At 35.3% G+C, this 14,602-nt stretch overlaps 1 protein-coding gene across 8 annotated transcripts in view; it reads right to left on the reverse strand.

Annotated features, from left to right (window-relative positions):
• Nol4 (nucleolar protein 4) overlaps positions 1 to 14,602 on the reverse strand; it is a 330,500-nt gene that overhangs the window by 199,390 nt on the left and 116,508 nt on the right. For all 8 annotated transcript variants that reach the window (XM_036204832.1, XM_036204831.1, XM_036204834.1 and 5 more), the window contains 3 exons: positions 13,549 to 13,660; positions 12,520 to 12,632; positions 5,188 to 5,320 (listed from right to left, as the gene is read on the reverse strand). In XM_036204832.1, coding sequence (XP_036060725.1) covers positions 5,188 to 5,320; positions 12,520 to 12,632; positions 13,549 to 13,660 — 358 coding nt within the window. The remainder of the gene's footprint in view (positions 1 to 5,187; positions 5,321 to 12,519; positions 12,633 to 13,548; positions 13,661 to 14,602) is intronic.

Genomic DNA, 14,602 nt, shown 5'->3' on the forward strand with positions numbered 1-14,602 from the left:
GAGCCATATTATCTTCAGTAGATGGCAGAGTATATGTGTGATGATGTTCCCATAAGATTACATCCTTCAGTGACATAATAGCTATCTTCATTTATGGGAGCACACCATAGTGACACGTTACTAAGGATGTATTGCTGCATGACTATTCCAAACACAACACAAAACCCAATTTGTCTAGCAAAAATAAATAACTCTAATTTGCTGCATTGGTTAAGCTGACATACCACAGTTTTAACACTGACTAGCTACCCAAGGACACTATCTATGTACATGAAGTTACTACCCAATAATAGGAAGGTGTTAAGAACAGAAATATACATTTTCTGTTGTAAACCTTTAGTTTTAAAGCTGATTAAAATGAAAAGAAGATAATTATATGGATGCACCTCAGCTTCCTTTGGCATTCTTCTCTTTTTTTTTTAAGGAAAAAGGGGGGGAAAGCAACAACTTACTGTATCTACAAAAAAAAAAAGAAATCTTCTGATGCAAGTTTTTGAGTTAAATCACGTGCAAGTATGGTCTTACAAAATAAATCAGAAGTAGTTTACAGTACAGTATTTAATTTAGAAAACCAAGCAGATTGCTTTGTAAAAAACAATTGACCCTTCCAAAGGGAATCAAATGCATCATTAAGCCAAAGCTTCCAGCCTGCTCCTAGGGCAGACACTTTTGTTGGCTATCCTGTCACAGACAACCCCAAAACTCAAGTGTCAGATACTTCAGTCATCTCATGACAAAGTAACAACTCAGAGGAAGAAAAGCTGTTTGGAGTTGCTCCAGTAATTAGACTATCTGAGGTGTAAAGGTAAGAACTTAGTGGGTGCCATTTTCACCTGGGATCTATTTAAATGGATGCCATAGCATGAGAAGTAACAAGCAGGCAGTCTCAGAATCTACGTGATCTGTTGGCTCTGGGGATGTTTCCTGGAACTCTGAGAACCAGCCACAGCCATTGCATGCCACAGCTGTATTTATAACAAGCTCCCTAACTCAGCAACATTGAGGACCACATGCTTCCTCAGTTTAGGCAAACTCAAATGTAAGCAGAGCTTTTTGAATTTAATCCACAGATATTATTTTAAACCTATTGAACTATTTAAACATGACCATGGGTTTTCTTTAAACCAAAAATAAGGGTAAAATGCTTCCTATGCAAAGACTGTGATTTTTACATATTTCTCATATTTTTGGTTCTGTTTTTAAACAGGGTTTATGTATTTCTTATTTTTACATTTTTAACTGAGTGAGGAAAGCAACATGAACTGCAAATAAGCAAAAGGAAGTGTTCTCCACTGACCTTGAAATACTTCTCTCATAAATTCTTCATCCAGTTTCTGTCTTCTTGACCTTTGCTCAATTATCTAACCCAACATAGGAAACTTTCTCGTTTTTCCTCTCTTTCCCCAATACACAAGAATTTGATGACTAGATTGCAAGTCGTTATAACCATAGTCAAATGTAAAAGAGAAAAGAAAGGCTTTAATTTTCATTCTCCATTTTTATGGTGCTCAATAAAGATAATTATGTAAACCTTCCCACATTAAAATTTCTGGAATTTCAAAAAGCCACAGCACCCTACCTTCAGTCTCTTTAACAAATATTTTCAACTTGATCTGAAAGAAAAATAGGACATTTTACTCTAACTTCTAAAATTTTTGTTTTTTCAGAATTTAAAAATCACATTGGTTAGGTTTCAGCTGGTTATAGTGAGGCTGAGACAGAACTAGGAATCTGAGGCCAGCCTGCACTGCATGAAAGCCTGTCAAAATGAAGAAACATGCAAAAATTACAGGGACAATAAAAGATTTTAGATACAGTAAAATGGAAGTTTTAATCAATCATTAAAATAGGAGCTTATCCCAGGGTTTCTTCAACATTTTGAACACATCTGATTTATGGGTACAGACAAAGGAGCTCACGTTGTCACAGTAAAATATTACCCTTGCACTGTCAACTATCATGTGTAGTTATTTCAATTTGAATTATATGCTATTAATATTGAAAATGCTCCCCACTCAGATTAACCAGATATTGAGCCCACAGACGCAGACCACCATATGGAACAACATGATAATAGACAATTCCCATCCTCATAGATGTCTCCTGTCTCACAGGTCCTACTCTTTTCTCCAAATTTCCCTTTAAAACATCTCCCTGTGGTTTCTCATGGCATCAGCTTCTCTCTTGCACAGACTCTGCTTTCTTACCTAATCTAGTTGTTTGTAACTATAGAACTGTTTGCATCCCTACCCACCAAGGATGCCTTTGTGGAGATGCCACATTTGCCTCTAAGGGGAAACATGCAACTACCATGTAGTCAGTAGCTGGAAGGAGGCTGCTAGAAGTTCACCCAATGAGTCAGGGATCAACAGTGTAGAGGCTGAGAAGCTCTGCGCCACGAACAGTGGACCCACATTAGGATGCTCACCCAAAATTAGATAAGCTACATCACAAGTCATTACCTTTTCACATACTCTGAAGATTAATGTACACCATTCACAGGGAAGTAATGTATGCCAAGCAAACCCAGACTCAATTCTTAAAACAGTCCAGTAACTTTTAAAAGACACATATATTTAAAATGTTACTACTGTAAATTCTTATTTTTAAAGAGCAAAGTAGTTTCTCATACAGGTTAGATAGATCACTTTCATTTCTTTATATTATATCTTACATGAAAGTTGGGGCTATGCCTTTTAATTTTTTTGTATTTATTTGCTTACCATTACATAAAGATACACACATATATATGTTTGTGCACACAATATTGTATAGACACATGCCAATGTACACATACACACATATATCTATATGTATGTATATATATCTCACTTGTAAAAGAAGGACAATTAGGTATGAATGACATAAGATAAATAGCACACTATAATTATAAAACAAGTATGATAATATAGTGCAAGTATATGTAGGTGTTTGTGTATTTATGTGCACACACATATGGACATAGGGGGGTATAAGAATTATACAGTGTGGTGGTAGCATGGATTACTTAGGAAAATACCATTATCAAGGAAAAGGAAAGAAAATATGTAAAACTCATTTTACAAACCATAATTACATTGGAAAGCTATACCTTAATTATTTAAATGATGGAACATGTAAGAACTATCTGAAATGGAGCACATGACAGGAAACTCATAGTGTGAGAAGACTTATGAATTAATAATTCTTGCAATATGGAAAAGGGAAATAAATGAGAAAATGATATAGTTTCACATGGTAATAATTTCTCTGAAGAATGTTAGCAATTAAGAGATGGTTAAAGGAAGGTGAGCCTTTAGCAGATGTCCTTTTATAGATCTCAGGGCTTGTAAAGAAAACAGGGGATTCATGTGGGTGAAAATGGTATTGAAAGTAACAGGACTAGATTTGCTCTCCCAAGTGGCGAGTATGAGAACAGAATCAAGGAATACATCCAACATCTGTGAGCAGAAAGTGGCCAGGAGCTCACCGAGACGACAGGAAAGCAGATATCTCGTTGTCTTACTTTGAGGTCATGATCCTAATAATCTATGAGAATGGGAAAACCTCTCACTCACTACAAGGAGAAATGGGGCAGTGTGAGGGGGGGGCCCTAATGTGTAAGAGGAGGGTTAGAAGGAGGTTGGGGCGGTGCTAACTAACATTCACGAGCAGCAGGCATCAGCACAGCAGAGTGTTTTCCCCAGAGATAATATTGGAAAAGTTGTTTCATGGCATCTTATTAAGTCAGTATAAATTTTCATCAGAGTTGTGCCCTAGCCAAAGACCTACAGCTGGCGATTTCAACCAATTTTCATGATCAGAGGCATTGCTCTAAAATGTACATTCTCTCCATTCTCTAAAATTACATATGAACAGAATGAGAATATAAGTATGCAAAATGCATTGATTACACTGTATATATCATAACTGATAAGTAAATGAGAACTGATAAATATATATATATATATCAGTTATTTTGTGATGCTTGTACCATTATTATGTGAGGAGTATCTATTTATTTTATATCAAAGTGAAAAGAATTTCCTTATACTATTCTAAAATAAAAGCCCTTTGTACTGAACAGCTATTCTACTGTATAGCAAGTCACATATAATCTTGAAGTCACTGACAACATTCTCCTTTCTCTCTTATAAATCATGATGATGTGACATCCGCTCCACTTAGACTCTTCTAAATGAGGAAAAGAGGAGTGGCCCATGATGGGGACATTTGCATATTTAACACTAGGGATATCTAAAGTCTTTCTGTTGTAGACTGAATGCAAAATCATTCTGAAACACTGGCAACATTTAAAACTAGGTTTTAATAACAAGTTTCAGGAAAAACAAAAACCAACCACAAAAACCAAGAAAAGCCTTTTTTCCTATCTATTGATGTAGTGAAAAAAACTTAGCAGTCATAAGAGTCATGTAAACTTATATGTAATAGAACTAATAACTAATTTTGAATGAAATTCTCTGGTTTTGACTTACAAAACTTCATTTTACACCTGCTATTATATTTACTTGTGTTGAATTTTATACTTACAATGACAAAAATCTACAAAGAATTTTTGAAGTTCTTTGAGCATATCAGTTGAATTTGTCTATAATGTCCATATTTGTTCCCAGATCAACAGTGGGGAGACTTAGGAATCTTCCTGAGATTCTAGGGTAGAAAATGACAGTCTTTGCTCCCTTCTGTCTGGTGGGAAAGCAGCTCAGGATCACAGCAGAGCAACTGCTTCCTACAATGTCCCTTTGATAAGATTGTCCTTTCACATATGGTCCTTTATGTTTGGGACTAAGCTGTTAGGTCAAAGAAAATTTAATCATCTTTAAACTCTTCATCTGCTCAAAAATAAATGGTGACGTAAGTGACCTAAGCCAGTAAACATCATCATAGATCTCCAACTGCACTCCTGTAGCACATTTGATATTTGAGAAGCAAAACAGGGATGTGCTTGGATTTCATAACTAACATCTTTTTATAAATCAGTCTAACACTTTAATTTTGAAAAGAGTACTTAAATCTAAAAATAATAAAGTGGATGACATAACCTGAGTGTCCAGAAAATGTTTCCATAGAAACAATTTTTTTTAGATGGACACAAGAGTGAAGAGATGGCTCTGATTTTAATAGCATCTTGCTCATTGCTGGGCCTCATTGCTTTCTTTATTCATTTGTTCAGTGTGAAAGGCTTACCATCCTGCTGGCCATGGAGAGTCTGGGGACTTTGCATTCTTTCTTCCAGATTCGAACTAAGGTCAGAGTTCACGGCTGACATCCGTGTTGAATCACTCATATCAAATTCATCACTTTCTATAGAACTTTCATCCTGAAATGATTTGAAAATATCATTAGGCACCATAAAACATAACTGTGTGCAAATAATGACTAGTCTATCTATGTGGTCAATGAGAGGTTAGTCAGTTAGTAAATTATTATCCGACTCTATAAAATGTGGGACATGCAGGGCTGTGGTGGTGCATGCCTTTAATCCCAGCCCCTGGGAGGCAGAGCCAGGTGAATCTCTGTGAGTTTGAGGTCAGCCTGGTCTACAGAGTGAGATCCCAGAACAGGCACCAAAACTATACAGAGAAACTCTGTCTTGAAAAAAACAAACAAACAAACAAAAAATGTGGGACACACTGATAAATACTTGGAACAATAGATGATGTAATTATTTCTTCTTTTAAGAAATGTTAAGAATTTTGGAGATTCAAACAGCATATTATACACAGTCCCATTGTAAAGGTAGAATAATGTGTTTAGAGAGGAGGTAATTTAGGAATTAGCCTGAACATTAAAATAAAAATGTTCTTATTAATGAATTTATCTTAAAAGAGGTGACCATAAAAATGATGAAATGGAAAATGTAAGTTTTACATATATAAAGTGACTCAATAAAATATTATATGCACAGATCTTTTAATGCAGTGGGAATTTTTCATCAAACAAGATGGACTCTAATAATAAACCAATATTATATATATATATATTCAATGTATTTGATATATCCTAACATATTTTACAAATAAAGACGATAGATAGCTAGCTAGATAGATAGATAGATAGATATAAATGATAGATAATATTAGAGGGGTTTGATAGATGATAGATATGTTATATTTTATAGATAGGTAGATAGATACTAGATAAATGATATATGTATACGATAGACAGATTATATATGGATGATAGGTCATTCAGAGAGGAGAGGTAGATGATTACATGTAAATAAATAATACAGAGGTTTGTTATAGGTAGAGCACTGAAAACACAAAAGGAATTCTATATAACACTGTAAAAAACTCTTTCACTAAAAGTTAGGTCATAAAAATGTCTAACAAATGTCTAGTTCAGCAAAAACGTCAAGTGTGAACAATTAATAAACCAAGACTGGTATACTTTTTGATTTTTGAGATTATAAAGTAATTGCAACATTTCTTCTTTTCCTTTCCTCTCTCCAAACCCTCCCATATGCCTCCCATTGCTCTTTTTCAAATTCATGGCCTCTTTTTTCATTATCTTTTGTTATGTGCATATATACATGTACATTCTTAAATATAACCCAATTGGTCTGTATAATGTTACTTATATGTATAATTTCAGGGGTGACCTGAATAGCTAATTGGTGTTCTCTTCCTTAGGGAAGACTACCTTTCCAACTTTCAACATTCTTTAGTGGCTCATACATTTTTGTTTAGGGTTGAAGCCTTGCAAGCTTCCAAAGGAGGGGGCAACCAACAGTCATACCCAGCTATGACACATATGACCAAATGAACTACCAGCATGACACAGTAAGTATGCAGTAGTGGCACACTTAGACAATAATGAACAGCTCCTAATTGGAATTAGGACCCACTTAACAAGAGGGAAAACAAGCTTGGCACTGGAACCCTAGCTAAGTGCTCAGTGCTAGTGAAGTCATACATGTCGGTGGAGAATCTACAACCACTAATGTAGTAAACCAGCATAATCCCTAACAACAATCTAAACATGTGTCCTTGAACTACAGAGAAGTGTAGGTATTACCCCATTATCAAGGAAACTTCTCTTTGAAACTGGGATACTTAACACCAATTTCACCGAAACAATGAGTTTATCATTTTACTTCAAAGTAATTTCTTTGCTGATTACAACATGCTGTTGGCTTTTGTGTTGTTAAAAAAAATAACTAAGAACTTTTCCTACTCAAAGAAGCTATTTCTTCAGTCTTGGGGTATTTAGACTTCATGGTTATGAGGCAAGTACTTTATCCACTGAGCCACTTTTCTAACCCTATACACAGTCTTTATAAGTAAACATTTTAAATCTTTATCATTTATTTACTTTTTATTGGGGAGTTATTGTACAGGTCAGAAGACAGCTTGCATGAGTCATTCACTTCCTTCCATCATGTGCGTCCATCCTGAGGACTGACTCAGGGCACTGAGTTTGGCAGTAAACATCTTTCATCTGCTGAACTATCTTGCCAGATCAAGTATTTCTTATAGAAAACACAAACAGCTGATGAGATATAATTGAATAAAACTGTGTCTATATGATTAATGTACGTGTAAAATGTGTGTGTGTGTGTGTGTGTGTGTGTGTGTGAGTGTGGGTTTAAAGAGGGGCAAGATACAAAGTCTCAATCATATTCCCTATTCTGTAAAATGACTATAAAAAATTGCTGAGCATTGTAGCTAATCAGTATAAATTTATCATCATTACATAACACTTATCAGCATACTTTCCTAGAAGTTTGGACAAATGATTAGTAAGCTCTCTTGTTCAATGTGCTATTGTTCTAGTTTGGCTTCTATTGTTATGAATAAAGACCATGACAAAAAGGCAAGTTGTGGGATGAAAGGGTTTATTTAGCTTACATATGTCAAGTCATAGCTACTGAGGGAAGTCAAGATGGGAATTCAAGGCAGGAACCTGGAGGCAGGAACTGAAGCAAAGACTACAAGGAACAGTGCTTATTGGCTTGAACACCATGGAAAGCTTAGTTTGCTTTTTACTTATCCAAGGGTGGTGCAATCCACAGTGGACTGGTCCCTCTCACATCAGCCATTAATCAAGAAAGTGTCCCACACACAGGCTTACCTACAAGTAATCTGATGAAGATATTTACTTAATTGAGATTTCTCTTCCCAGGTATGTCTAAGTTTGTGTCAAATTGACCAAAAAAAAAAAAAAAAAGAGCACACTTGCCACACATTTCAGCTCTTTAAAAATACCAACTTGAAAGTATTTGCTATCATTGTTGAATCAACAATTGGAAAATTTATAATTTTCTTTGACATTACCCTATGAAGTATAAGTGACTTATCATAATTCTCTTTATTCAAATACCAGTTTTTATACATTTATACAAGCTGTATAAATGTGCAATTATACAGCCTCAACTAAAAGCATGTACTCATTCTATACATTTTCTTACAATTATTTTCTAATTCTTAACTAAATTATTCTTTTTAATGAAATAATAAAAATTAACAGAATATAAAATTATTATTTTGTTAGTGTGGAAAAAAGCTAACTATAATCAGATAAAAACCAATGGAAGGTTTCTAAGGGTTAAATTTTCAAAGGAAGGTTTGTGGGACCAGAAAGTGCAATTGTTATTAGTATGTAGCTGTTTCTCCAGGATCATTTCTCAAACACTCATTTGAGACTTTTCTGCACAAGCATCTGCTTGGTATTGTGACATAACCAGGGATGACTGTACAGGTGAGTCCATGCCTTGTGGGACTGAAACATCACCATGCTTCTCCGTCCTACCTAACTGCAATTGAAAATTCATCTTCACATTTTTGAAATTGCTTTTGCTCTACTCACAAATTCATGGCCAATGCCTATACCATAGTGTGTAAGTGACCCAATCTCTACCATTCAAGGCAGTGAAATTTTGATACTCTTTTATCATTAGTCTTAAAAATGTATCCAATCATTCACTATCAGCAATACTATTTTAAATATCTTAGTGTTTAAATTGCTTCCTGTACCACATCCCTGAAACTAACTTTCTTATCAAAGCAAAGCAATGTCTTCTAAAGGCTATTAATAATTATTGTTTTCTACTCTGTCTTCTGTACCCATAATTTGGAGGTTAGAATATTCATAGTATCATAAAACATTGTCATGTTTTCATTTTCAACAGTACCTGGGTCCCTTGAGAGCAGCATTCTGTGAGTGTGCCTAGGCTGCCTAGATATACAGAGGGAGTTCACTGAAAGAGAGTCAGCCATGTTATCCTAGGTAGGCTGTCCGTGCTCTGGTGAATGGCCTTACATTGATGCACATATTGACAGTGCTAATTGGACTCAGTTGGTTAAAACAGAGAGCATAAAATTGAGAGTGTGGTGATTTGAATAGATATGGCCACTACTGGCTCATATGTTTGAATGCTTGGCCCATAGGTATTGACATTATTAGAAGGTGTAGCCTTGTTGGAATGGGTGTTTATGACCTCATCTTTTATAATACCTAAATAACTGATTTCAGTTTTCCCTCACTCTACTCATGGCCTCACACATAATCATGAGTATTCATTTAAACTATTTTACATAATCTATCTGTTCATGAATCAAATGTCCTCACTCTTTACCACTGAAATTCCAACTTTTCCATTTTTTTTTCTTAAACTTCTGACAACTTCAACAACCTTACTCTTGCTTCCTTTATCACTGAGGAACTGGGAGAAAACAGAGGAATATTTCTATAGGCTCCACCAGCATTCACCTACCACTGTCTGAGACCTGCCAGTGGTCCATTCTAAAACAAACTCTCCAAGACCAAGAAGAAAATATATGTTGCAGGAAGCAAAGCTGGAGAGACAGAAACATCCAAGTCCTTTAATATTGGACATGGAACTATATAGGATTTAGTATTTTCCCTATTAAGTTCCAGTCTTACTTTGGTCCAGTATTCCATCACTTCTGCTAATATATATTCTGTGTCATTGTATTTTGGAAGGATATAGTTAGCTTTTTTTTTTTTTTGTTTTACAGGGGCTTGCAGTTAAGAGATTGTCTTGAGAAGAGACTTTGGGCTTTTAAACAGTCTTGCAACTGAAAAACTATGGGCCTTTTTGGTGTTAGACTAGATGTATTTTACACTGTGATATGGGCATGAGCCTAGGGGCCACAAAGCTGATTTGTGTTGGTTTGAATCAGAATGTTTTCCCTAGACTCTGCTGTTTGCATATGGAGTTCCCAGGTGGTGGCACTGTTCTGGTAGGTTTAGGAGGTATGACTTAGCTAGCGGAAGTATATAATTGGGGGCCAAGTTTTAGGTTTCAGAGCCACATGCCATTCCTACTGCACTCTCAGCCTGCCCCTCGTTCACTCACTTAGCCATCATAGATTCTAACCTTCTGGAACTACAAGCCAAAAAGAACTTTCTCCTGTAAGTTACCTTGGTCATGGTGTTTTATCCCAGCAATAGAAACTAACACCATACTTCATTTCTTTCAGTTTTGCTCAAATGATGTCATCCATCTCTTTATTCATCTGATCATTTATTCAGTTTTGGGGTACTTGTTGCTGAACCCAGGACCTCACATGCAGGAGGTGAACTCTGTATTACTGATCTGCATTATAAGTAGACTCCCTTTTGACCTTCCTTTCTCCTTTTAGAACTTTAAACATCTTTTTGCTTGCCTAGTCTTAATGTTTAGTCTTTTTATTGCCTTTCCCTCTCACTGGAAGACATGCTTCATAAGACATAAGACATACAGGATTTTTGTTAATTTATTTCTAAGAGTATCTAAAAGATATTCAGTAAATACTGGTGAATTCATTGGATTAATTCTTATTACATTTAAATATAACTTACGATCAAAATTTACCATGTTTGAATTTCAGTGCAGTATGGCTTATCTTATTCAACTTCCCAAATTGGTAGTAGTTATAGTTTTCTAAAATTTTGTAAATACACTGATAACAAGTAATTTCTTTGAATATTTTTATACAGTATGCATCCAATTTAATAATTTCAAACTGTGATGATAAGGATAATTTCCCTAATTATAATTTTAAAGGCTCAGCTTTTTAGTTCATACATGTATTATGCTTTAGAGTTAGAAGGACTCAGAATATGTGGGCTGTGTGGTTGGCACAAAGCTGATCGTAATTTGGGGAGAAGTAAGCTTAGCGACCTCCAAGTTAGCTTCCTAGAAGTAATCTGACAGCTCTCACTTTTCTAGACCTTATTTTTTCAGTCCGGCAATGATCGTGGTGTCAGTTGTTCCATTCTTAGTAACAGACACATTTTAGAAACCTGGCTTTGAATGCTGTAGTATAATGATTTTATTACTGTTAATTCAATCATTTATTGTTGGCCATCTGGTAATATTTAATGCAATATGGCTACTTCACAGATATTCTTAGACAGTGAACCCCAAATCTATGGAAGTAAAATATTACAGTTTCAAGATTAAAACTTTGTCAAGTACAGAGAAAAACAAAAAGATAGGTTTAAATTTTATGAATAAAGTAGCCAAAAGTAATTTTAATAGGCTTTGATCACATTTTATAAATAATCTAGTATTTTAAAGTAAATATTTAACCACATTTCCTGTTTCAGGGAATGTTCAAGGAGAGAATTTATTAGGCTGAAGGTCTGTTTCCAACAGAGATAATCTGAATGTTTCTACTAGTTAGTGGTGACCACTAGTTAATGAGAATTTACTAAATTCATACAGTGTGTTGATTGCCTTTGCTTCTTTATGAAGAATACAAGTAGCTTACATACTCACACATAGATACACACACACACACACACACATATATATATACATACAGACACACATGCAAACATGAAATCACAGAGATACACACACAAACTCATACACATACAAACACACATGCACACAGATACACAGACACACATGCAATCTCTCTCTCTCTGTCACACACACACAACTTAAATTCTTTTATCAATATTAGAACTAGAATTCTAGAGAATATCAATAAACACACATTTGGTGTCTGACATATGATACTACATTGCTAGGTTCAAATAAAAGTCAATAATCTGAAACATGAAGATATTTGTTATTAAATATTGTAAAAAAATTTCTATAAAAATGCAGACATGTAAACAAAACATTATTAAATAATTCATGGAAATATGACTTAAATAGATATGGATGTGACTGATGGGGAAATTATTGCACTAGAAATCATCTTAAGTTGATTTTTCAGTTTCTCAGAGAAGACAGTCTCAGAGGTCCTCTGTCCTTGGCTGTTCCCTCAGTACAGATGCTCAGCACTGCCTAGCTCTTTGCCAAGACTGCCTAGTGGCAGTTTAGTGAGAAAAGGGAATCTTTCTCACATAGCACTAAGGAAGATGGATTCATCCTGAGACTCTGCATCCAGGCTGGAGCCTCTGTACCCTTTCCATGTCAGTGAGGTCCCAGTGACATTTCTTTTCATTAACAATATAAATTACAGCCTTCAAGTGGTACCATGCTCAAGCCCATAGCCACGGGTCTGGAGCTTTGTTCCCATTGTGGGGATGTAATCACAGATGTTTCTGGTTTACCTCATCTTGCTGTGAGTTTAGCAGCTGCAGCTTCATGTGCTTCATGTACGCCATGGTGATTGGCATGTTGTAGTCAATCATGCTGGTCACCAGTGTAGGAGGCTTTCCATTATCTGCAACAGAATATTTTAAATCCATGGTGAATGTGACACTGCATTCCAGCTGCACCTTCAGGGTGAATCAGTGTGTCTAATTAAAATATAGTCTTCAGCACATTAATGATTAAAAAAAACATGAAAGCACTGTAGATGAATTGCACAAAATATAACATGCAAATTACTACAAACTATGTTGGCCCAATTTAACAGACTGAACAAATCCACTATTTCTTACTGTAGAGTGACTTTAAATATCCTGAGTAACAATAAATAAAAATAATACGCTGTTAAGCACTTAAAAAAAAATCTTTCAGTGAACAGTTGTGTGTGTGTGTGTGTGTGTGTGTGTGTGTGTGTGTGTGTGTGTGTATAAAACTAGAAGTTGAAAGAAATTAGCTTTTTATTTTTACTTTCTTTTAGGAGTTAGGTTATGTTCCACCACATAGAAGGATCTTAAATGTGCCTATTAGATTAATGTGATTATTGAGATAACTTAGTGCTTAGGAAAATTGTCTGTATAATTTCAATGAATGGAAAAGCCAAATTATGTTTAAAAATTTTAATTGAAGGCATTCCATGTAATCTATGATTTCTGGAAATAAGGATTCTATAGACTGGAAAGCTTATGTATAGTGTTGAACTTTCTTGCTGAGTGTATTTAAAATACCATGAAATAATACCATGATGGAAATTAAAACAGTAATATATATTTAAAAAAATAACACTTGTACAGTTGAAGCTACCTTCTAGGAGTGGATCTTGAATGACTTTGTAAGTGAATATTCAGGATCCACTGCTCCCAACTTGAATCAATGAGATGATATGACTTGTTGAACTGTTTGAATCTTGCACTTTTTTTGTGAAATGTAAGGTGCAAATTGACATTATGAAGAAAATTACTGCAAACCCCACTACTGGGCACTGTGGCTACCTTTGTGGTCGGCTCCATCTGGGTTCAAGTGCATTCTTTTCTGACACTCGGAGCAGCTCATTAGAAACCTTGTCACCGCTTCTCTCGGTAGGAAGGCGTAGCTCTCTGAAATCTGAAATGATTCGCAAAATATCAGTGTTATTATAGAAGCTGACCAAGTGAGATTCCACAGAAATAATCACTGTCTTTCCCAATAAGACGCGTTATTCCATAATGGCAGTAAGCACAATGAAGGCATGCACGGCAAACCATGCATCATTTCAAGAAATATCTATCCAGCTTGATCAGGTGACTCTTAATAACAGCCAGCAATGCCATGTGAAGGGCAGAGCCCTGGCTGCATCTGGGTAGATATGTGCTTTTTGTTTCTGCATTTCTTTTAGGAAAATAATGGCAATGTACAGAGATGCTTGTGGATTTTCAGCATTATTCAATATTGTTCTTTAAACTTACTCATAGCGAGATCAAATTTTGGCTCATTTCATCTATATATTTTTAAAATTTAGCCTCAATGAAAGGCAATAAACTTTGGATTCTGCACGCTGATAGTTTCTCCATTATTGCTTTAAAGTTTTTTAAGAGAATAAAAGTTAAATTCATGTATATACTACAGCAGTCAATTATCCTCTCCACAAAAAATGACACACTTGGGAATGAGCTTGGGCCACCTTGCTCATTTATTTTATGCAACTTTCATAATTTATGTCTAGAATAGCTCATGTTGCCAGAGCAGTATTTCCTACACTCTATGCAAAACTTTATGTTCAGACCTATGATCTTGATTTAAGATAGCAATCTACACTCCTGTTGTGATGATTTGCTTAATATTAAATTTTTATAAGGGTGTTTCTCTCACTTAAGCAGATAACTCTGTGATGGAAAGACATAGATGTTAAGTCTCTCTCTATGAAAGCTAGTACTGACTCAGACAGTTCTACTAGGAAGTCTGATGCAGGCATTTAGATTTCTGCTAGTGTTCTACAATTGTCACAAAACAGATGACATTGTCAGTAGAAGGAACAACTGAGTTATAAATTAGATGCAAACATATTGG

The sequence above is a fragment of the Onychomys torridus genome, chromosome 13 (genome assembly GCF_903995425.1).
Source record: "Onychomys torridus chromosome 13, mOncTor1.1, whole genome shotgun sequence".
Classification (NCBI taxonomy): domain Eukaryota; kingdom Metazoa; phylum Chordata; class Mammalia; order Rodentia; family Cricetidae; genus Onychomys; species Onychomys torridus.